Source organism: Sodiomyces alkalinus (assembly GCF_003711515.1).
Source record: "Sodiomyces alkalinus F11 unplaced genomic scaffold SODALscaffold_7, whole genome shotgun sequence".
Lineage (NCBI taxonomy): Eukaryota > Fungi > Ascomycota > Sordariomycetes > Glomerellales > Plectosphaerellaceae > Sodiomyces > Sodiomyces alkalinus.
This window is the reverse complement of record NW_021167085.1, coordinates 1,819,869-1,840,758: the sequence shown is the minus strand read 5'-3', so window position 1 is coordinate 1,840,758 and position 20,890 is coordinate 1,819,869. Positions and strand designations below refer to the sequence as shown.

At 51.9% G+C, this 20,890-nt stretch overlaps 6 protein-coding genes across 6 annotated transcripts; 2 read left to right on the top strand and 4 right to left on the bottom strand.

The window, feature by feature from the left end:
- Nucleotides 1-2,848: 2,848 nt before the first annotated feature.
- On the bottom strand, nucleotides 2,849-5,064 carry SODALDRAFT_334717 (glycosyl hydrolase family 43 protein). The gene has a single exon (XM_028612277.1). It carries the CDS (start codon nucleotides 4,737-4,739, stop codon nucleotides 3,144-3,146), a length of 1,596 nt encoding a protein of 531 aa, XP_028465410.1. The 5' UTR covers nucleotides 4,740-5,064; the 3' UTR covers nucleotides 2,849-3,143.
- A 937-nt stretch (nucleotides 5,065-6,001) lies between these two features.
- On the bottom strand, nucleotides 6,002-6,166 carry SODALDRAFT_264515 (hypothetical protein; the record flags this gene model as incomplete). Its single annotated transcript, XM_028607470.1, has 1 exon — nucleotides 6,002-6,166. A coding segment is annotated over one exon (165 nt), but the record flags the coding sequence as incomplete, so codon positions are not given.
- A 169-nt stretch (nucleotides 6,167-6,335) lies between these two features.
- Nucleotides 6,336-7,429, bottom strand: SODALDRAFT_334713 (hypothetical protein). The gene is made up of 4 exons (XM_028612276.1): nucleotides 6,913-7,429; nucleotides 6,755-6,808; nucleotides 6,555-6,669; nucleotides 6,336-6,450 (listed from the first exon to the last, which is right to left on the bottom strand). Exons 1-4 carry the CDS (start codon nucleotides 7,108-7,110, stop codon nucleotides 6,341-6,343), a joined length of 477 nt encoding a protein of 158 aa, XP_028465408.1. The 5' UTR covers nucleotides 7,111-7,429; the 3' UTR covers nucleotides 6,336-6,340.
- A 561-nt stretch (nucleotides 7,430-7,990) lies between these two features.
- Nucleotides 7,991-9,317, bottom strand: SODALDRAFT_200929 (hypothetical protein). The gene has a single exon (XM_028607206.1). It carries the CDS (start codon nucleotides 9,073-9,075, stop codon nucleotides 8,149-8,151), a length of 927 nt encoding a protein of 308 aa, XP_028465407.1. The 5' UTR covers nucleotides 9,076-9,317; the 3' UTR covers nucleotides 7,991-8,148.
- A 2,050-nt stretch (nucleotides 9,318-11,367) lies between these two features.
- On the top strand, nucleotides 11,368-13,012 carry SODALDRAFT_351841 (Arabinanase/levansucrase/invertase; the record flags this gene model as incomplete). Its single annotated transcript, XM_028613561.1, has 2 exons — nucleotides 11,368-11,619; nucleotides 11,700-13,012. 2 exons carry the CDS (start codon nucleotides 11,368-11,370, stop codon nucleotides 12,699-12,701), a joined length of 1,254 nt encoding a protein of 417 aa, XP_028465406.1. The 3' UTR covers nucleotides 12,702-13,012.
- Nucleotides 13,013-14,863: 1,851 nt separating this feature from the next.
- On the top strand, nucleotides 14,864-17,155 carry SODALDRAFT_279546 (high-affinity methionine permease; the record flags this gene model as incomplete). The annotated part of the gene is made up of 5 exons (XM_028608176.1): nucleotides 14,864-15,128; nucleotides 15,255-15,947; nucleotides 16,076-16,387; nucleotides 16,509-16,761; nucleotides 16,870-17,155. The coding sequence occupies 5 exons, from the start codon at nucleotides 14,864-14,866 to the stop codon at nucleotides 17,153-17,155; spliced, it is 1,809 nt and encodes a 602-aa protein (XP_028465405.1).
- Between the last annotated feature and the right edge of the window lie 3,735 nt (nucleotides 17,156-20,890).

The window sequence follows — 20,890 nt, the reverse complement described above, 5'->3', positions numbered from 1 at the left end:
GTTCCTGTGCCCGCCCAGGTAGTCTAGGCGCTGGGAGTGGCGGGAGCGGCGGCGAGGAGCCGATCTCTTGGTCGTCGGCAGCGGTGGAGGCAGTCGAGAAAGCGGGAGATTGAGGGGCCTGGGAAGGAGAAGAGGGATGATTGGGCAGTCGGGGCGAACCGATGCCGTCCCGGTGAGAGGGACTAGAATGTAGAGACGGGGACGCGTTGGGTGACGTTTTCGTAGAAACTAGACATCGGGACGCGGCCACAGATGGCCACAGCGGCGGGTGAGTTCGCTGTGGAAGTAAGATGGTGAGTTAGGACGATGAACTCACCAAAGCGAGCTCAGTGCAGACGAAGGATGAACCGTCTGCGACCGAGGCTCTGTTTGTATCGTCCGGCGTCGGATCTTCTTCTTTCAGGTGCCCTTTCACTTTATTCACTTGCTGATCCGATAGGCTACAGCAAGCAAATAGACCCAACGAGTAAATTCAAGGCAATGCTCGTGGAGAGATTGAGCGTGAAAAGGGGGGAAGGGTCGGTGATGCGTCAAGGGGGGGGTATCTTGGGATTGAGGTCGTCGCGACGCGTTCCTTTCCCGGTGCCCCGAGGAGGGGAAAAGAAAAAAAGTTGCTTTATTTCCGCCCGTAAAGGGGAAAAGACGTTGCAGGCTTGAGAATCTAAAATTAAAAGTACGGCTTCGGAAAACAAGAAACGGGGGAAGACCCGTGTCGAATCAGCAAAGGCGAAACGACATGAAGAGGGAAAATCGATAATGTACGACGACGGCCAGACGCATCGGATGGCTTGTCGGACAGAAGAAGTGAGGAGAAGTTGAAAGGGGATGAGAGATGGAAGGATAGGACGAGAGCAAAATGTGAAGTCGAGGTGAAAGTGCAGGGGTCAAGGGAAGAGCGATGCGACTGGAAGGGAAAGTGCAATGGGTCGTACCGACCGACTGGGGAGACTCGAGATGAGTCGAAGTACCAGATACTCGAGTACTTGTAGCAGGAGTCCGCATATTAGTGAATTTTCAAGCAATTGGATAAGTACCGAGTACTTTGTAATGGCTTCGCCCACATCATCGCGTCCGCGTCCACCCAACAATGTGAAAGAAAGAGCTGGGGGATGATCGTAAACCTGCCACTTCCCATTTCCTGTCTCTCACGTATAAGTTACGACATCACTTTGTATCTCGTTTGTAACCATATGCCCGTACTTTTCTGTGATGAATGAAGCTATGCAATTGCAATTATTCGCTTCAAGTCTTTTTGGAGTCTTTTAATACCTCGTAATTTCCCAGCACCAAAATAAAACGCTCGGGCCAAGTCTAATTTCGGTGGAAGTCGTCTGATGGTGCAGCCCATACTAAGGTACCTACCTACCTTAGGCACTTCAGCAGCCATCACGCTCTAATTACCTTAACAGCGGAATCCAGGTACCCGTTCACGCGCCGTCCCTCTTAGCGTTGGTCCAACCCAGCTTTCCTTAAGGTATCCTCCTTCCTATACTCCCTAAGGTAACGAACAAAACGTACAAGGTAATTAGGTATAATTGTTAATTAGGGTGTATCTGTACGGAGTACGGAATAATGCGGAGTGCGGCGCAACGTGCCTAATAAGGTACCTTACCTTATTCGCTTTGTGTTAAGGTATGGGATTTAGCATTATCATAGTACTTGGTATTTTAGTATTGTAAATTTGGAATATTTTATTTGAATGTGCTTTTTCCCTCTTTTTTTGGGTCCCTTTTACATCTGCAACCCTGAGAGTGGGTTCGCCATGTCATCGTTCACATTCCTTCCCCGTCACATTAACGAACAACTCAACCGCTGCCACGTCGACAGGATGGATTCAATCGTGTGGTCACTGGTCCCTCTCTACCCAGGGCCCCCACCTGTTCATGTATTTCTTTCTCGCTGATAACTCTGGACCAGGGGACTGGCTAAATAATAAACACATGTAATGCTTCATCCGTCCCTTCATACCTGATCGGATCACGGTAAAGACATCGCGGGTGGTTTCAGTCTATATGGCATTCGGATGGAATAGCAATGTGCACCCACCCCCCGACGAGAATCCAGAACAGTCTCCTCGGCCGCGTCCAGTTCACTTGAAATTCGAAGCCAAAGAATATGCCATGACCATGTTCCTCGGGGTCCAGTGACATGATCCCAGCCGAGAAGCGTGCGTAAATTCCACTAGCGGCCGCTACATTGTGATACATGGGCAGCCAAAATCAGAAGCAATACCTAAGGTAAGGTAGGCAGCGCTTTGAAACGGTAGGACATGGAAAGGGTGATGGCACACGCACCTTGATACAGGGCGCGGGAAGTTACTGTAGGCATCGCCCATGGGGTTACCCTCCAACCTTCACTTTTATCGTGAGCCCGGACTCGTGCATCACCAGAGTCTTGCCCCCCGGGCAACGACCATGCCCGGTGCAGGGTGGTATCTTTGACTCGTCAGGTGCAACAAGACGGCGACGGCTTCGAACGTCACGCCCGCAAATTTCAATGAACAGAGTCAATGGCCAGCGGCATCTACCCACGTTCTGGAGGTACTGCCCCTGCGAAACGCCACGATCACGTCGTGGTCACAGAAACAGAACATGGCCGTGGAAGCTGTTGTGGGGGTGGGATATGAACTGTCCGAGGCCCGGACCGACACCCTGCCCAATGGACAGTGGAGTACGTTGCTACGATACTTGCGGGGAAACGCCTTCTAATAGTTACTAGTTACGTTACCAGTTACCGGTGAGCGGTCGATGTTGAAATACCTTACTGACGAAGAACATGGTTCGTGACGACGAGGTGGCGGTAAGCCGGCGCCAGTGTCACCAACCGCCGGTGGTTAGGAGATACGAGGGCCAGGGGATAAATCGAATATTCAGGTTCAGAGGTGAGCTAGTTATACCCTAATCTCACAATGCACATTGAAAGACCGGACGGATTGCTCATTACCTGACCCCCTTTGGAGGTCTAGCAAGGAGATGCTCGTTGTCTGAAGCGGCGGCCATGGCCCAGTTTATATTCCACGTAACAGAACCCGAAAGCCATAGCCACGAGATTTACAATTTCGCCCTGCTTTGCAGAGTTCCAAGGTTGCAATGCAGGGACACGTTCGGTTGAGGTAGGGTAACATAAAACCCGGGATGATGAGATCATGCAGCCGTGAAAGACTCTACGTGGATCGAACCACCCAAAGCTCTGGTAGCGTAGTTGAAGATGCCAAAGCGGTAGGCGATGAAGAAGGCCCAGCCATCATACAGCTCGTAGGTAGAGCCCAGCTGCTGGAAGTTCTCTCCATCCCAGCTATAGAGGAAGTTGGCATCCCGGGATCCAGAAGGCCGAGTGTCCAATTCGGCTCGCAGCCAGACCTTCCTCGTGCCGGCAGGTACCGGCGCAGTGGCCACTTCGTAACCGGAATCGACGTGGTCCCCGCTCCATTCGTCAATGACCAAGTTGTGCCTTGTGGTGAGCGTGTAGTCGTCGCCGCTCCGACGAACAGCGATGTAGGCGCTCTGGTCACGGAAGGCGGCCAAACCCGCCAGGTCGCCGTCCGCCATGTTGGCGAAGTCGATCTCCACGGTGCCCACAGGGAACTCGCCATGGGTGCGGTGCGTGAGGGTATTCCGTGCCGCGTACAGGTCGTTGGTCACGCTAGCGGTGCGGAGCGTCAGGCCGTCATTGACCACATAAGCGCTGTCGTCCGGGTTGTGATTCCACTCCCACGACGGGTCGAGGGAGGTGCCCTCGAAGAAGTCGGCCCGCGTCCAGTCCTTGGGCGGCTCCGCGTACTCGGGATGGGGCACGGGGTACTCGGTGCCCCAGCCGCCGTTGTCGCCGGTTACGAAAACGGGGAAACCGTCGTCGCCCCATGTAATTGGAGCCAGGACCGGAAGCCGGCCGGCGGGGTACGCCCAGGTGAAGGACATGAAGTACCAGTCTCCGTTGGTCGTCTCGATGAGGCTTCCCTGGTGCGGCGAGTTACCGCCCTGCAGAGGCGGAGTAATGTCCTGGACGAGGATCTTGGATTCGTAAGGGCCCCATGGGCTTTCAGACTTCCAGATGTACGTGGTGCCGCCGGGCCTGTCGTTGAGGATGTAGTAGAGACCGTTGATCTTGTACATGCGGTTCCCTTCCAGACTGTCGACGCCAACGTCGGAGATGCCGAAGACTCTTTGCTTCCTCACTTCGCTGAAGCCGTTTGGTGAAAGCTGGGCCACATGGACGTCTTCGGATCCGTGGACGACATACATGGTATCGTCGTCGTCAATCAACAGGCCGTTGTCGTAGTAGCAGTTGCCATCGCCAAGGTTACCATTGTTCGACCAAGGGCCCTCGGGAGACGGGGCGGTGAAGACCCAGGTGTGGTAGAAGTTGATGCAGCCGATCCAGTACCAGAGTCCGGTGCTCTCGCGGTACCGCAGGGTCGAAGCCCACGTGCCTCCGCGATAGGCATAGTTGCCGTTAGCGGGGAGGTCGTACCCGTCGCCGAAGGTCAGGCGAGGGAGAGAATGGCCGACGACGTCCCAGTTCACGAGGTCATCGGAGCGGAGGATCGGCGCACCAGGGCTATAGTGGAAGTTGGATGCGGAAAAGTAGTAAAACCCGTCCGGCCCTACAAACACGTCGTTGTCGGGGAAATCCGAGTAGATGAGGGGATTGCTGAATGTGGCGTTGTCCTCACACGACGCTTTCGCCGGTAAAGGAGCGGCGGCGAGGAAGACGCCCAGGAGCAGGACAAGTCGATCCATGGTGACTGTCATACGGGCAGGAACCGAGTCGATGTCAATTGATAGGAAGCGCTCCTTCGAAGGTCCGAGGGGGAAAAGAAAAAAAGGAGGGGGACATTTCTTTTCATTGCCCTGCGATGCTTGTCTTGACGGCCGACACAACTCACCGTTCACACAACCCGCCTGCTGTCAACACCCCTAATAACCACCCCCCTTTCAGAGTCACATTGCTTCGTCATGGTGGCTACAAATGCTGGTCATCTCGGGCCTCTAGTTTCCGGATTGCTTTAAGCGTAACGGAGGCAATTAAGGCTAATAGATCGAAACGGCTTTCGCCCGTTCGTGGCCAAGAGGCATGACGGCAGTTTTAAACGTCGGGGTCGGGGATTTCCCACATTAATCTTCGCGTCCAGTACATGTGATATCACGTGATTCATCGCCGTCCCCGCCTGCTCATATGCGCTCCAACCGAAGGACTGACTGATATTTTGGGAGTACAAGCCATAATGTACTTAGTGTTCAGCACGGAGAACATACTACCTTATCCATACACCGGATGACCTACGGAGAAACAAAGTACCTTCGATATGGCACTGTGTGGAGGCACTGTTAAATTCGGATAAATTCTGAATCCACTTCCATCATGCACAATCCACCTCGGCAATTGAGGTACCTAACTACCTTACCTTGTACTCCGTACCGGTATGGACTGGGTGTCGCGAGGGTAGTCCCACCAGTTCCACAAATTCCACTCCCGATATCAAGCATAAAACACCTTATACGAACTAATGACTTTGTAAGTCTTCAAGTCTTCAAGGCGATCTTGACAAAGTTAACCCGGTCACGTGATATATTGGCCCCCTTCCGTATACTAATAATAAGGTCACGTGATATATACCCCCTTCTGTATACTAATAACCAGGTCACGTGATATATTAACACCCTTCCGGCCTGTAGACCTCACCCGACCATTGTTACTGGCTTGGCGAGCAATGGTCGGGCGAGGTCTGAAGCCTATAGTAATGGTCAGGTCAGGTGAACTTTACGCTAGCAGGGGGGTAGCACAGGGGCAATGGTCAGGTCAGCAGGGGGGGGCAATGGTCAGCTGAACTGCAACCTCAAAGAAAGAAGGACAATAAACAGGACGAGACGGGAGTCGAAGAGGTAGGGTCGATATTCTATCAAAACTAATGCTACTAGCCACCTTTCCACGGACAGACAGAATCTTCAAGACAAGACGACAACAGAACAAGCCTTTCTGCCTTGACCTCTTCCACATCCCGCAGGAACCTTTCAGGAACATCCACCACTCGGTCCCTGATGAAATCGGCGAAACCCTTGCCAAGCGCATCGAGAAGTCGACACCCACTGACACCACGCCCCAGCGGCCCGTAGATGACAAAATGGACCGCCAGGATGTTGGGGAACTCGACCCGTTCCACGAAGTAGCATCCTTCCAGTCATCCGCTTCCAGGACCTCTTCCCCCCCCCCAAAAGGTCGCCAAGGCGGCCGAAGCGAGCGGCTTCAGCGGCGACACAGAGACATTGCCACATAAACAGGATATCGCCGGTCATGGTTCGCTTCTTGCACTCTCCCAAATACGCCAAAACCCTCCTTGCCCTTAAGTATCACAGAAATAATCAAAGTTGGCATCCGAGCTCACGAGAGCCGGCTGAGGGTCGTCTTCGAAACTCGTTCGCGTCGCCTGGGGGATGCTCGCCTTGCACCGGTCTATGTCATGTCCCCACGGATGATCAGCATACCTACACAAAAAGCAGCGCAGAACAATGGATGCGGCTACGATGGCCGGGAAAGACAAGGGGGAGTGAACAAACCATTCTGCTGGTCACAATCACGGACCTCGTGGGCACCTCCTCCATTGTTCGCTGCCTCGGCGCAGTTATTCTTCTGGAGGTCGCAGGCTCGGTCCGCAGCTGTTTTGAAGTCGGGCTGGCCGGAGAATTAGTTGTCATGTCAACATTCGTATCAAGGCGCAAAAAGCAAAAAGGGTGCAAAAGGGATGGGCCGGTCGTACGAAAGTATCACCCTCAACGAAGAATGGTCTGTCAGGATTGTCCGACTGCGTAATCTATTACCCCCATCAACACACACGAGTCAGTCCGGATTGCGCCAAATAATAGATATGGGGAGTTCCTCTCTCTGAAGAGTACTGTGATGGAATCTGGATCGTACCGCAGGGGCCGAGGCGCCGCCTATGGACTCGCCGAAGAACTGTAGGTTCTGTGCAGATTGCCGTGCCCGCAGGCCCATTTGCCAGCCAAAGTGCATTTCCTCATGCAGACCTTCGTGGATGTCCATGGACAAAACTGCCGTCGACATGACGGCGAGCGCGACTGCTATGATGCTCGTCCATCGGAATCGTGATAGCATTGTCTTGTCTTTCTTTCTTTTTTTTTCTTCCCTTCTTCAGGGTTTCTTCTCCGTCACGGGCCGCGGCGCACGGAAGACCAGTAATCGATGCTAGCTGGCGATTATTATAGCTGGGATCGAGAATCGCGGGTGCCGGACGCAGGGAAAGTGGCGGGTGGGCTGAGAGGAAATCTCACAATATCTTCGTCTGGAGGACTTCGCAATCAAAATCGAACCAGCGACAGGAGCAAAAAAAAACCCCCCAGGAAGCCAAGAGTTGATTGTGAGTTTAAGACATGACCCCGGAAGGGGCTTGAATCCACGAATTCGCTAAGGACGTCGGACTCGTGATCCGAAACATCCCTGAGACGCCGCGCAACTTGGTCTGGTTTTGGAGTTGGGGGTGCACGTGACATCCTCGGACTTCGGGAAGACATGAGAGGATGGTCTCGTCTCGATCTACTTATTCCATTCAACCATGCTCCATGCTTTATTTGCTCGGAATGACCCCAAGGCCATATTGGTTATTATACACTTCAACGTCCTCAATACCTGTAGTTCACTTGGACGGTGAGTCTGGGCTGAGCCGTCAAACCATTTATGTATTTATTAATTCTATCAATTTGTACCATAACGTGCACGAGTGGTGTATGAAATTGTGTGCGTATTTGCTGTGTGCTATTTGCTTCCTCCTTGTCAATGTAGCAAAATATGACTCGGGGTATGTACGCATGCAGAGGTAGGAAAGACGAAAGAGTACCATTAGTTTAAGGAAGATCGCAAAGAGCGCAGTCTTGATGCAATTCGCCAAGTCAGGCTTCCGTAAATGCACGAGCCGCCTCTGATGCCATGTTGGAGAATGAAGAAAAGGAGGGGGGTCAAAGAGGGAGGAAAGATGTAAAAGAGAAAAGGAAATGTCGGTACGGTCCACAACTCCCACATGTTGTCGGGGATGCGTATCACCGAGAGAGAAAACAGAGAACGCCCATCCCTTGTTCAAACCACCCCTCGCCACTCTGCCTCTCCAAGCCCCGCTGTTCCTAGGGAGCAACGCTTTCTTTAAAAGTTAGAAGAGGCATTGACTTGGCTCGGCTGGTGATAGTTCTCGAGCGTTGTCTGGAACGGGGTGCGGCCGGGCCCGGCAGCCGGGGCGGCGGTCGACCCGGACACGGCATCACTCTTGGGATCGCTGTTAAAAGCGCTTGTGCCAGCCGTGGTGTAGTCCATGAGCTGATCGTTGTCGTCGTTGCGCTTCTTGCGGCCCCAAAGACGCCAGCCGACGAAGGCCAGGGCACCGAGGATGACAGCTCCGCCCACGCCGACCAGGACGCCGATCAGGATGTTGCGGTCCCTGGTCGGCATGCCGTCGTTGCTGTCGCCGGACTCGCCGCCCACGAGGTCGGCGGGCGTGTTGGTGGTCACAATTTCGGACGTAATGGAGGTCGGCACACCGTCGGTGTCGGTGGTATAGATGATCGTGGTGATGATCGATGTGACCGGCTCGGCCGTTGATGTCGGCGACGTCCGCGAGGTGGGAGTCTGTTGGTCGTCGTCGTCATCATCGTCGTCGTCATCGCCCGAGGCAGGGGTGCTTGTGGTGGACGTGGTGGTAGTGGTCCGAGTTGGGGGCGCGGAAGGCTCGGGGGAGGGAGTTGGCTCGTCATCGGGCTCACTCGCGGAGGTCGGCTCGTCGCTTGTGGCAGGGGGCGTCGTGGGAGATGTCGGCCGAGTGGTAGGCTCAGTGGTGGTGGTGGTGGTGGTGGTGGGGGGGGGCTCCGTCTCGCTGGTGGGAGCAGGATCGTCGCCAGGATCGGAGGGCGTAGGCGGAGGAGCGTCATCTGATGCAGGGGGTGATGCGTCGTCGTTTTGTCGTAGACGGAGGCTCATTCGTTGTTCTAGCCTGGCATCGTTGCGGTACGCAGCCTGAGTGGCGGCGATGAAGCCGATGGCCACCAGAAGTAGATGAAAAAGCTTTGCCGGGTACATGGTCTGGCGAGGTTGGGTTGATGAGGGATTCGAGTGAGGGATGGGTAGGTGTCAGGAGACCTGGGGAATAGCCGGTGCCCCTATAACACGAGTGCTGGCAGACAGATCGACCACAGAGATGCCGTAGCTTGTATCGGAAGTTTATTTATTATCAGGGTGCCTGCACGAAAGATAGGCACTGGGCGTCCTGCAATCGACGGAGGGAATGGACTGGTTGGCTGTCGCTTTCTTCGACGACGTTCGGCTGTGACAACAATCGAGGGTAACAAGGAGAAGGTAAAAAAGGGGGTAATGGGATACGCCGTTTATGGACAAGCGGAAGCAAGCGAATGTCTGAAGGAAAAAGAGCGTTGGAGAGAAAAGGAGAGAGTTGCTAACGGAGTGTGATGCTGATGGAGGTTTGGTGGCGGGATGCAGCAGCACAGGAAAAGGCAACAACGGCGTGTCACGAATGGGATGAAAAAGAAAGACTTGAGTCCCTGGAGCTAGACACGTACTAAGCAGGATATTGGGGGTCTCGTATTCAACGAAGGTGGGTCCATATATCCAAGAGAGTGGACCTGTTGACAACTGGGATTGTGTACCTATTTGTACAAGGTACGGCCAGGTACGAACCGAGTTGGATGCCTTTTATAACGATCCGTGCAGACACATGACCTGCTGGTACCTAGAGGTTAGAGCACCTATTAAGAACGTACATGGTAGTTTCGACCCTGATCACTTTTTATGCAGACTTTTATGCCAGCAATACACTAATAATCCAGAGTAATACCCACAGAACAAAAATCAAGTTGGACAAGGCCCATAATTACATGTCTTGGTATGTACCGTCTCTTAGGGAGCTCGGTCTGTTCCTGACTTCTACACTACCTTAGTGTTGAATTAACGGAGTAATGTCCAGTAATATTTCGTAGAAGCGGCTTTCTTTTTAAGGAGTATGCCAGTGGGGTGGACGAGGTCCCTTGCAGACTCGGCTTTCTCTTCTTTTCCAGAAAATTTCAATCTCAGAGTTGCTGACATAAGACACGACACGCTGAAGCTTCGCCACTGACCCAAAAGGGGATCTTCGTGCCTACGGGCCACGAAGCTTGGCCCGGGTTTTGCTCCATCCCCACCTCCCTTGGCAACACTACGGCCGAGTCCAGATCCGACGACCAGGGCCAAAGGAGAGTTGTTGAGTTGATGGAGTGCAAGACACAGAGGAAGGGGCAATAGAGTCATGATTGCATCCTACTGCAAAACTCCAACTGAATCTGCGCCGGCTGGCAGAAGGACCTAAGTTCTCTGAAGGACGGGAATCGGGATGATGGATCTCATCCTATTTCGAGGAACAAACCCACCTCCAATAAAACATGCAGAGTTCCTGGCTTCTGTTTCTTCAAATCCATGCCTCGCAAGTTGGGCAGGAGTATAAAGTAAGGTACGTACATAAGAGGAAAGATAGACCTGTTGAGCCTCAGCTTCCTCGAGTTTAAGTTGAAGCTGCTAGGTGGCTAACATGAAGAAGTGACTCGTCATCATACCCAGCGGGAATCCCCTCCTGGGGGTGAATATAAGTCTTCAAATGACTTATATTGGGTCATTTTTAGGATATCAACCCCATGCTCCTCTTCCCGTTCCGCACTACCCAAACACGTTTCATTCGAGCGCTTCACTCGGGTTCCCTGATCTTTTAATGTCCGTTAAGTTTCTAAACTTCTCGGCAGACATTTGCTTGTTCTGGATTTGCCCTGATTTCGACCGACCATTGACGAAGCGCTCTCGCGGGCAGCTGGACCCTTTCTTCCCCATCTTGGCCCCCGTGAGGTTCCTCTGCATGGTTTGTGACTTGTCCTCGGCAATTGCTAATGATATGCCGATTTCTTGGCGTTATGTGACATCATGTCCCCAGACGGCAATGGTTTAACGCCCAGTGAGGCTACACGTACATTGATTTCCCGCACGAATAAACGGGCGTCTTCTTATAAACCCCTGGTCCTTGACCCGGCATAGATGAGGACCCCGATTGTCTCGTCTTGATCGGAGGAGAGACCGTCTTGGTCATGATCGTTCGGTTTTTATCCGACTCTACTCGCATCTGGAAGACATTCCGATCCCGTCCGGTCTTGTTTTCGGTGGTTTCCAAGAGCCGGTTCCCCCACAAAGGCACAAACCCTTGGAAAAGCCCTCCAAGTCTGGGGTCCACTGTGCCCGTGATGATCGATTCGTATAAAGAGGATGGGTAGCCTGTTAGCGAACTTGCGAACGCTCTCTAATGCGTTCCAACTCGAGTGTATGACATAGTTTGTAAAGATGGTGTCCCCTCACAGAGCCCTCTCGTCTCCCAACCTGCTTTTTCTTCTGGCCTTGACCGTGCTAGAGGTGACAGCGGCCTCAGTCGAAGACGCCCTTGCGGCCCTCAGAGTCACCAACGTTCACGCTGTCCGCGGCAACCTCCACCTTCCTGAATCCTCCGAAGGGTTCGCCGTGACTTGGCAGAGCAGCGACCCGCATATCATCTCGGCCGACGGCATCGTCACGCGGCAGCCGAGCATCAACGCCCAAGTTGAACTCGTCGCCTCCATCGAAGACCAAGGGGAGCTGCACGAGCGCCATTCAACGCCTCGATCCTTCCTGCCGTCCAGCTCGACCCCTTCGAAGGGTATGCCTTCTCGTACTTCACCGAAAGCAGCCTGCGCGGGGAGAATATTTTCTTCGCGGCCAGCGTCGGCAACGATGCCCTGGACTGGCAGGAGCTAAACGGTGGCGAGCCCGTCCTCCGCTCCGAGCACGGCACCAGAGGTCTGCGCGACCCATTCCTCATTCGTTCGCCCGAAGGGGACACGTTCTACCTCATCGCGACCGACCTTTCCATCGGCAGCGGGACTTCCTGGGGTGACGCGGTCCGCCGGGGCAGCCACTACCTCGAGGTCTGGGAGTCGCACGACCTGGTAAACTGGTCCGAGCAACGCCACGTACTGGTCTCGCCGTCCAACGCCGGGAACACGTGGGCCCCGGAGGCGTTTTACGTCCCGGAACTCGGCTCCTACGCCGTCTTCTGGGCATCGTCGCTGTACGACCAGGAAAACGACCCGAACCACGACGGCGCGTCGTACCACCGCATGCTCTACTCCCTCACCCGAGACTTCGTCACCTTCGGCGAGCCGCAGATCTGGCAGGATGCCGGCGATTCCCGCATCGACACCACCGTCCTCGAGGCCGACGGCACGCTGTACCGGTTCACCAAGGACGAGGGCGCCGCCACGGGCTGCACGGATATCATCCAAGAGCAGGCCGGCTTCCTGCTCGATCCGCTCGACGCGTGGGCGGTGCAGGGGTCGTGTATAGGCGCCGAGGCCGGCACCAGCGCCGTCGAGGGACCCACGGCCTTCCGTGCCAACCCGGGCGACGTGCACGGCGACAAGTTCTACCTCTTCGTCGATGAGTATGGCGGTCGTGGATACATCCCGCTCGAGACGGACGATATTGGCAGTCCTGACTGGAAGGTTTCGAGCTCGTATAACCTTCCGAGGAGCCCCCGCCATGGTACCGTTATCCCCGTCACGGCGGCCGAACATGCGGCGTTGGTGGAGGCGTTGAACAGCAGGAAGTCGCGTTTCCGCCGCTCCGCGAAGACCTGGGCATGATGTATCGACTATCTAGGAGCGAACTAGGGTAGCAAGCCGCGGATTCTGAGAGCACAGTGGCGCGTAAACAGTTGCGAGACGAGTTCACCGAGGTACTCCGTAAGGGGGGCCGCCGTTTAATAGACGCTTGTCTGCACCTGGTGATCCCTAATACCCTTCCCTATCACGGAGGGACAGACCGAGGCGCTGGACGCCTTAGATTATCTGGGAGAGCGATTCGGCGTGGCCACCAACTTTGAGAAAGGTGACATTCAGTTTGTGAATAACCTGGCCGTGTTCCATGCACGGGATAGGTTCAAAGATAGCGGTGAGAAACAGTATGTCTCCTGCCCTCCCGCCCTCCTGCCCTCTTGTCAGAACGAAAAGAAAAGAACCGACAGTATCCGCGTTATTCCGCGGAACGCCATCCAGTTACTCCTCCCAACCCATATTGGTACTGATATGCCCAGTGTCCTGAACTGTCTGCAAGGGTGTCTGTCGTATGGTGTCATCCAGCAGGAAAGGCTGGCTGGCATGACATCCTTGTCAACTGGAATCTGATAAGAGTACGTAGGTATTCAATGCTTCCGTTTCGAGTGTGTTCTCCGGTGGGCTTATCCCACCGTGGAGTTCTGGAGCCTGAGACCACCTGGGCTGGATACCTGGGCTGAATAAGGTACCTGGGCACTACCTAGGTAAGGTACCTTAGGACAGTGAATCGGCAGTACCGAGTACGCAGGGTACCTAAGGTAAGGCAAGGTACCTTAGGTACGGTAGGAGAATGGACTTCAGCTGTGACTCCTATGAGGAAGGAGTCTTTTCGCCATACCAGCTTACTTATTACTTTCCTAATTGGTGGCATTTGAGCTTGGGCCACAGTGAGGCAGCATGAGCTAACAAAGGCCATGACCCATGATGAAATTCGCAAGGCTTCGACATTGTGGCATCATTAGCCAAGAACACCCGTTTTCTTCTCACCTTGTTCATTCTTTTTCCCAGCTTCCTTTCATAGACCAACTTCTACTGCCCGGGGAGAAATTTCTAGCGTTTCCTCTCCTTCGTCTCGCTTTAAGAGTATATAAGAAATAATTTCGAGGTATAGCAGAATTTACGTCTGGATAGGTAAGGTATAGACCAAGGTATCTTACCAACAAGGCTCGAAATGCTAAATCAATCTCAGAAACTAAGCCACTGTAGCAACAAACCATCCTTTTATCAGGTACGGACAGATAGCTTAACGTGGATGTCATAGGTAGCCAAAGCCAAAGCTTGCGGGCGTCCCCAACTTCCATCGTACAAGGTACCTTATATACACTACGTGTACTACGTGACGGCGAGAGACAGAAACGATCCCCGGCATATCTAAATGTCCCCCGCGCGGAAAGACTTTTGTGGCTGCAGCTTTTCGGGCGCTAGATTAAACTTCACCTCTTGTATTCCTCCGCGACGCATCTCATTGGAGCACAGAACGGTCCAGATAGGATTCGCACACTTGTTAGGTATGTGCCATTCCATTTGCCGTATGATCGCCCGGATGGCGTGCTTGCTTGGCTTCCCGAGCTAGGAAGGTAAATAACAGACTGGAACCACCCTCCCAAGTCGCAAACCTGTCGCAAACCTGTCACCTATCACCTGCCCTGCCCAACTAACTGCCTAAAGGCTGAAGCGGCACTTGAAGGTGAAAGAAAAAGCTTGAGACTCGAGTCCGTTTATTCACCGGGACTCCGGGAGGGATGATTGTGTCATCCTCGATGGAGCCGCGCGAAAGCTCATGGTTGGTCAACCCTTTTTGAGGTGCGGGAGGCGCATTCATATGGTGAAGCTTGAACAAGCCCGCACCCAGCCCACCGTATAGGCGGCGCGTTGTTGTTGGCAGTTGCCTTGCCCCGGACCACCCCCTCTATGATTCCATAGAACAAATAAAATCCCAGTGGTGTGCCCTGGTGCGCCCTGCCACTTTGTCTCACTTCTTTTTTTTTTTTTTACTGAGTACGGAGTGCTGATAGGGGCGAGACTGAGAGATTCGATTCGTTGGCATTCCATCTTCGTGGGAGTCGACCCGAAGAACCCTCCAAACGGGCTTTTGTCGTCACCTAGAGGCGGCTACGAGTCTTTAACGATTGCGACCCGTCAAACAAACTCCGTTTTGCCCTACTGCGTTACAAACGGACATTTCGCACAAAATGGCTCTCGACTGGTTGAAGCCAAAGACCAAGGCCAGCGAAGTCCCCACGGGGAACGACACGGCCTCGGAGAGCGAGTCGGTCATTCGCGAGGGCAAGCTGGCCTACATCCGCTTCCAGAGCGGCAATGAAGCTGGAGCCTCCTACCAGGAAGCCGTCGGTGCGCCCGTCGAGTCCAAATCGCCCCTGGGGTATAACGTCAACTGGATCACCGTCATCTTCCTCAACGTCAACATGATGGTCGGTACCGGTATCTTCTCGACCCGTAAGCTCTCTCCTTCTCAAATTCCCCCGTATCGTGGCAAACGGTCTATAGACAGACCGTCGCAGACGACTTCACTATGTTTCCGCGTGCTGAGCTGACCGGCCTTGTTCTGCCGTTTCCTTCCAGCCGGCAACATTCTTCGCGCCACGGGCTCCGTCGGCCTCGCTCTCATCTACTGGGTGATAGGCTTTCTCATGGCCGTCGCCGGTTTCAGCACCTACCTCGAGCTGACGGCCTACTTCCCCAACCGCAGCGGTGGCGAGGTCGTGTACCTGGAGCAGGCCTATCCTCGACCCAAGCACTTTTTCCCCGTCGCTTTCGCCGTCCAATCCGTCTTGCTCTCTTTTAGCAGCAGTAACGCCGTCGTCCTGTCGCGCTACCTGTGGCGCATCGTCGGCAGGGAGTCGACCGAATGGGAGATGCGTGGTGTGGCCATTGCCGCCTACACCCTGGCCGTGGTCTGTGTCATCGCGCACAATAAGTACTCCCTGTGGGCAACCAACGTAATCGGCGCTCTCAAGCTCACCCTGCTCATCTTCATCTCCATCACCGGCCTCGTCATCCTCGGCGGAAACGTCGACCGCGTGCCCGACCCGCATCGCAACTTCCGCGACGGCTTCCGCGGCACCACCACGGACGGCAATGATTTGGCCAGCGCACTTGTCAGTATCATCTTCGCTTATACTGGCTACTCCAACGCTTTCAACATGGCCAACGAGATCAAGAGGCCGGTCCAAACCATCAAACGTTTCGGCTCCGCGTCCCTTGGCGTCGTTTTTGTTCTGTATTTCCTCTGCAATATCGCCTACTTCTCCGCAGGTGCGTTTGTCGTTTTGACCACCACGTCGATCCCCATCATTTCTGTTGTGGGGGGGCCGGCCGCCGGCCCACTGAGCGCCGACTTGGAGAGAGGACGAATGAAAACTGACTAGCTTCTCCGTGCATAGTGAGCAAGGAAGAATTCGCCGAGTCGGGAGAGATCGCGGCGGCCGTCTTCTTCCGCAGGGCCTTTGGAGAGGGAGCCGCCGAGCAGGCCCTCAACGTCTGCGTGCTTCTCAGCTCTTTCGGCAACCTCCTGGTCGTGCTGATTGGCCAGTCCCGCACCATCCGTGAGATCGGACGACAGGGCGTGCTCCCCTTCACCGAGTTCTGGGTGTCCACTCGACCCTTCGGCACACCTCTGGGCCCGTATTTCCTCAAATGGCTCACGACCTTCATCATGATCTGCGCCCCGCCAGCCGGCGATGCTTTCACCTTCGGTATGTGTATCTTCATGTTCCTGTTCCCCCTTGTATCCGGGCGAGCTTTGATACCCGCCCGTCACTCAACGTCACAGGGGGCTTTTTTTTTTCCTGGCTGACATGTGTGCCTTGTTCACAGTGGTTCAACTTAAAACCTATCCCGACGCCATGTTCTTTGCCGCCATGGTGGCCGGTTTGTACCTCATCCGCCACCGTCGGAAGCGGTCGAATCAGCCCCAGCCTGAGTTCAAGGCCTGGCACGTCGTCGTCATTTTCTTCTTGCTGGTGCAGATCTATACCTTGGTCATGCCGTGGTTCCCGCCCGAGGGTGGTCCGTATGCTGGCGCTGTTAGCTTCTGGTACGCCACATACTGCGTCGTCGGCATTGGAATGTAAGTCTTCCCGATGGGAAACCCCTGTCCCCTTCATCCGAATCTCCTTGTTTGGCCCGCGAAGCTCTAGCCTCTCACAAACTGACATGAGAGGGATTCTTAACGCAGCATGATTCTCTGTGGTATCTACTACGTCTTCTGGATGCACGTGCTTCCCAGGTGGCTAGGTTACCGAATGCGGACTCAAGTCCTCGAGGTTGACGAGGACACGGGAGCCAACACCCACCGCTTAGTCCGTGTCCCGCTCGAGCAACTGGCCGATTGGGATGCCACCCACGACGAGACTGGCCGGCTGAAGCGCAGGAACGTCTCGGGAGGTTCAGACGAGTCTTTGCCGGCTGAGGATAAGGCCGAGACAACAACGACGGCCACTGCCACGGGCAAAGATGTCTAAGAGAGAATGAAACCAGGATGGTCCACCTCCTCGAAGGTGACAACGAAGAAGCTGGGAGGGCCGGGGAACATGGACTCGGACAAGATGACTCCCCTTGCAGCGTCACGTATCGGACTCTCGGTTCCAACCAAGCCTGTTGCGATGGGGTAGCGGTTGCGTGCAATTTTGGTTCTTCTGCCTCTTGTCGACCTGGTTCAATCCCGATATTGCATTGCCTTTGTTGGATGGTCAGAAAATACCCCCTTTTTCAGCACTAAAGAAGATCAATACATGTCGTGCCTTATTGTGCCCTGTCCTAATTGATCGTGATCTTATTCAGCTCCTTCAAGGTTTTCGTACCCATGGGCCATCACCATCTCTGACTTTCATTGAAGCGTTGAAAAGGCGGGAGCATCTCCATCCTTGCGGTGAAATACTGGGTTGGCGTAGTCGGGTGAACGGCGCCACGGGACCATTGTCGGTGTCTCTTGTGTCGAGGATGTTGATGATGTGATGTTGCAACTTGCGCGAGAGAGGAGGGAGGGAAGAACCGCCCGTCGGGAATTACCTTTATTAACCTGATGAAGATTGTCCACTTGGCGTGGACAAGGGTCTGGTTTCAAGGTTACTCCTGCCTTGCCTGTCTTGGCTCAACGGCAGATAGTGCAGGCACTAAACCAAAGACGACTAGTACCTTCTATAGCACGATGCTTCCCCTGAATTTCGTTCCAACGCGGTGGAGTATATCAGATAAAGCGTAGTCAAAATCGTCACAAAATAGGTCAAAAATTAATTAAGGCAATTATATGCAATTATAACTATCTTAGACCGTCAGGGAAACGCTACTACCGTATTTTATATAGTGTAGATTCTATAAGCGTTTACCCGGATTATACTCTTAGTAATCCGGCCTATTACGTAACCGAAAAGACTATAGTCTATTCGAGATACCCCCTAATCGCCCTAAACGTTAGTTAGGCGATTAAAGCTATTCGTAATCGGCAGATAATCCAGCTATATAATCTATTCGCTATAGCCGCCCTTAAATTTATCCTCTAGGTCCTCTAAATATTCTATCCGGACTTCTTTTAGCTATTTCTGCTATAACCGTTCCCGTATATCTATCACGCCTACCTAGGACCTAAATATCTTAAATTTCTCGCTGTATAACGCCTTCGTTAATCCGTCTACCACTATTTCCGTGCTCGTAACGTACGTTACAAGTATTTACCCTTATTCCTTTACTTAACGTAACTAATAGCCGTGGATATCGATATAGCAGAGGCGCGTTATTAACGTGCTAATCTCTTAATTAACTAATCGAATCGTTTAGTTATTATCGTATAAGATCCTTAATTTCGGATTATTAAATTCTACTCCTATACTAAGTAATAGGCGTTATATAAAGATACTCTTTTTTACACCTTATACTAACACTAATAGCTCTGCTTCCGTTATAGACGTTATAACCGTATCCTGCTTATTAGCGTGCCACGCTATTATACCGCTAAATAAGCGTATTATATACGCTTAACTACTTTTTCGATTAAGGGTATTATCGGGAAATAAGGCGTTAGTGTAGATTTCGATAGTATCGCTACCCCTTAGTTCTAATATAAACGATTAGCTATTAATTAGATAAAGGATTAGAATAAAGAATTAGATAATCGGCGGCCTTATAGTGAATAGGCCCTAGATTAATGTTAAACCGGTATAGCCTAGATACTATAAACGCGATATTAGGCCGCGATATCACTACTATATATAGTATAGATCCTATCTTCCGTTAATAGCTTTTAACATTAGTCGAGGTTCCTAAATAGAGTAGTAGCTTTATAACCTTAATTAGGTGCGTTAGGCGATAGTTACTACTATACTTACTATTCGGCTTTAATAGGCGTTCTAACTTAGTAATATAGTCGCGTTATAATAGCTAGATTTTACGGGCGACGCGGTCGCAAATAACCTTAATACTAAGGAACTATTATAAAGGATCGCTACTTTATAGGTTATAGTAGTGTTATAGGTTATTAACGGCCTACTCTATCTACGCCTTATATTATTCCTTATAAGTAATAACGATATCGTTAACGTAGAAGAATAGGATTAAACCGCGGCGTAGAAAATAACACGGTTTTTACAGCATTATCTAGAAGCCGTCCGCTAAAAGGATAGTCGAAAAGTGCTTTTACTAAAGCAGTAAAGACTCCTTAAGTCTATATAACGCTTTTTTTAGGTGTAAACGACTCCTAAGGGCTAAAAAGCCTAGCGGCGGGTATATAAAGATATTATAGGGGAGGGGCGCGTATATAGACGCGTTTATAATATTAAATTATAATAGCATAAGGTTAAATCGGGCGGTAATAGCTATTAACGCGCGGAATAACTATCCGGCTAGTATTACTACGTATATCTTCTTAAGCGAGGATTAATACTACTAATCTCCTTATACTATAAGCCTTACCTTATAGTTATATAGAAATCAATACTTATCGAACTTATATATTATTACCTATATCGAATTAAGAACCTGATATCTATCTGCTACGGATACTAGTACCCGTATCCACGACCCTATCTCCTTATAGCTCCGTAGGTAGTCTTCTTATGCCTATCGGAATTGGTGGCCATAAGGGTGCGAGGGTATATCGCGAGGGTTTTTCGGAGGAGGAGGGAGCTATTTATAGTGGATCTTTACGGCCGCCGGGGTAACCGCCGGAGTACCCGCCGAAGTAACCGCCGGAGTTATATTTCCTAGAATAGCCTCCCGGGATATACTTCCGATGGCTACCGCTAGGGCCGTAGATTTATAGGGTATTATTAAGCGTCGCTATAACACTATAGACGTAGACCTTTTTAACCGTAATTTAGTTAGTGGAGTCCTATTTAATATATATATATTAGGGGCGTAGCGGCTAGCGTTAAATATAATAACCTAATAGTCTCTTTTCTAGCTATCTCTTTACCGAATTAGTTATACTCCTTTATTTAATAGGAGCCTTATAGCTATAGCTATAGGGATATCGTAGTACCGTGTTCCGTTATCCTAAAACCCTATAGCTATAGGGGTATTACGGTTTCCTAATATAACGGCTACTATTAGCGCTATAACCGATAACGGGGTTACTAATAGAGTAGGAAGTAGTGGATTAGGCGGATATAGACGGTAATTAAGCGTTATACCGGCTAAATTATACTATTTATAACCTAAATCTTATCCTGATTAACTTAAGATAGCCTCCTCTACCCCTTTACGGCCAGGTATTATGGACTATAACCTTAACGGTAAAGCCGTCGAGGAAGGGGATCCGGGGGCGTTTATCCCCGGATCTAATAATTCAAAATAAGTAGTTATATAAAAGGGGGGGTCCTTAGCTTATACGTCTATAAACGGCCGTGAATCTCTAGCCCTCTCCCACTCGATCTAACTAATTAGGTCTTCTAATTACTCCTCGGTTAATTAACGGAGGTCGTCCTTAAAGGTAGCGATATCGCCGTTAAAGAAGGCGTATTCGTTAAAATCTATATCGCGCGTTCGAATAACGCGGTTATAGCGGCGTAGACTAGGCACCTAAATACAGAAAATATTAGTGGAATCGTAGCCGATAAGGTAGCCGATATAGGCGCGGGGAGCGATACGGTTTAATAGCTTATTCACGCCCTTTTAGGCGTCCTTTATTATCGCGTACGCCTTATAGCCGTAAGCTTAAAGATATAATAAAATCGGCTTCCTTTTAAAGAGGACCTCGTATAGTA

Bases quoted from the DNA above. Each gene is read 5' to 3' on its own strand.
- SODALDRAFT_200929 (XM_028607206.1), bottom strand. From the start codon at position 9,075: ATGTACCCGGCAAAGCTTTTTCATCTACTTCTGGTGGCCATCGGCTTC.
- SODALDRAFT_334717 (XM_028612277.1), bottom strand. From the start codon at position 4,739: ATGGATCGACTTGTCCTGCTCCTGGGCGTCTTCCTCGCCGCCGCTCCT.
- SODALDRAFT_334713 (XM_028612276.1), bottom strand. From the start codon at position 7,110: ATGCTATCACGATTCCGATGGACGAGCATCATAGCAGTCGCGCTCGCC. The intron at 6,809-6,912 runs GTACGATCCAGA...TGGGGGTAATAG, and splicing joins GCGGCGCCTCGGCCCCTGCG to ATTACGCAGTCGGACAATCC. The intron at 6,670-6,754 runs GTACGACCGGCC...TTCTCCGGCCAG, and splicing joins TCGTTGAGGGTGATACTTTC to CCCGACTTCAAAACAGCTGC.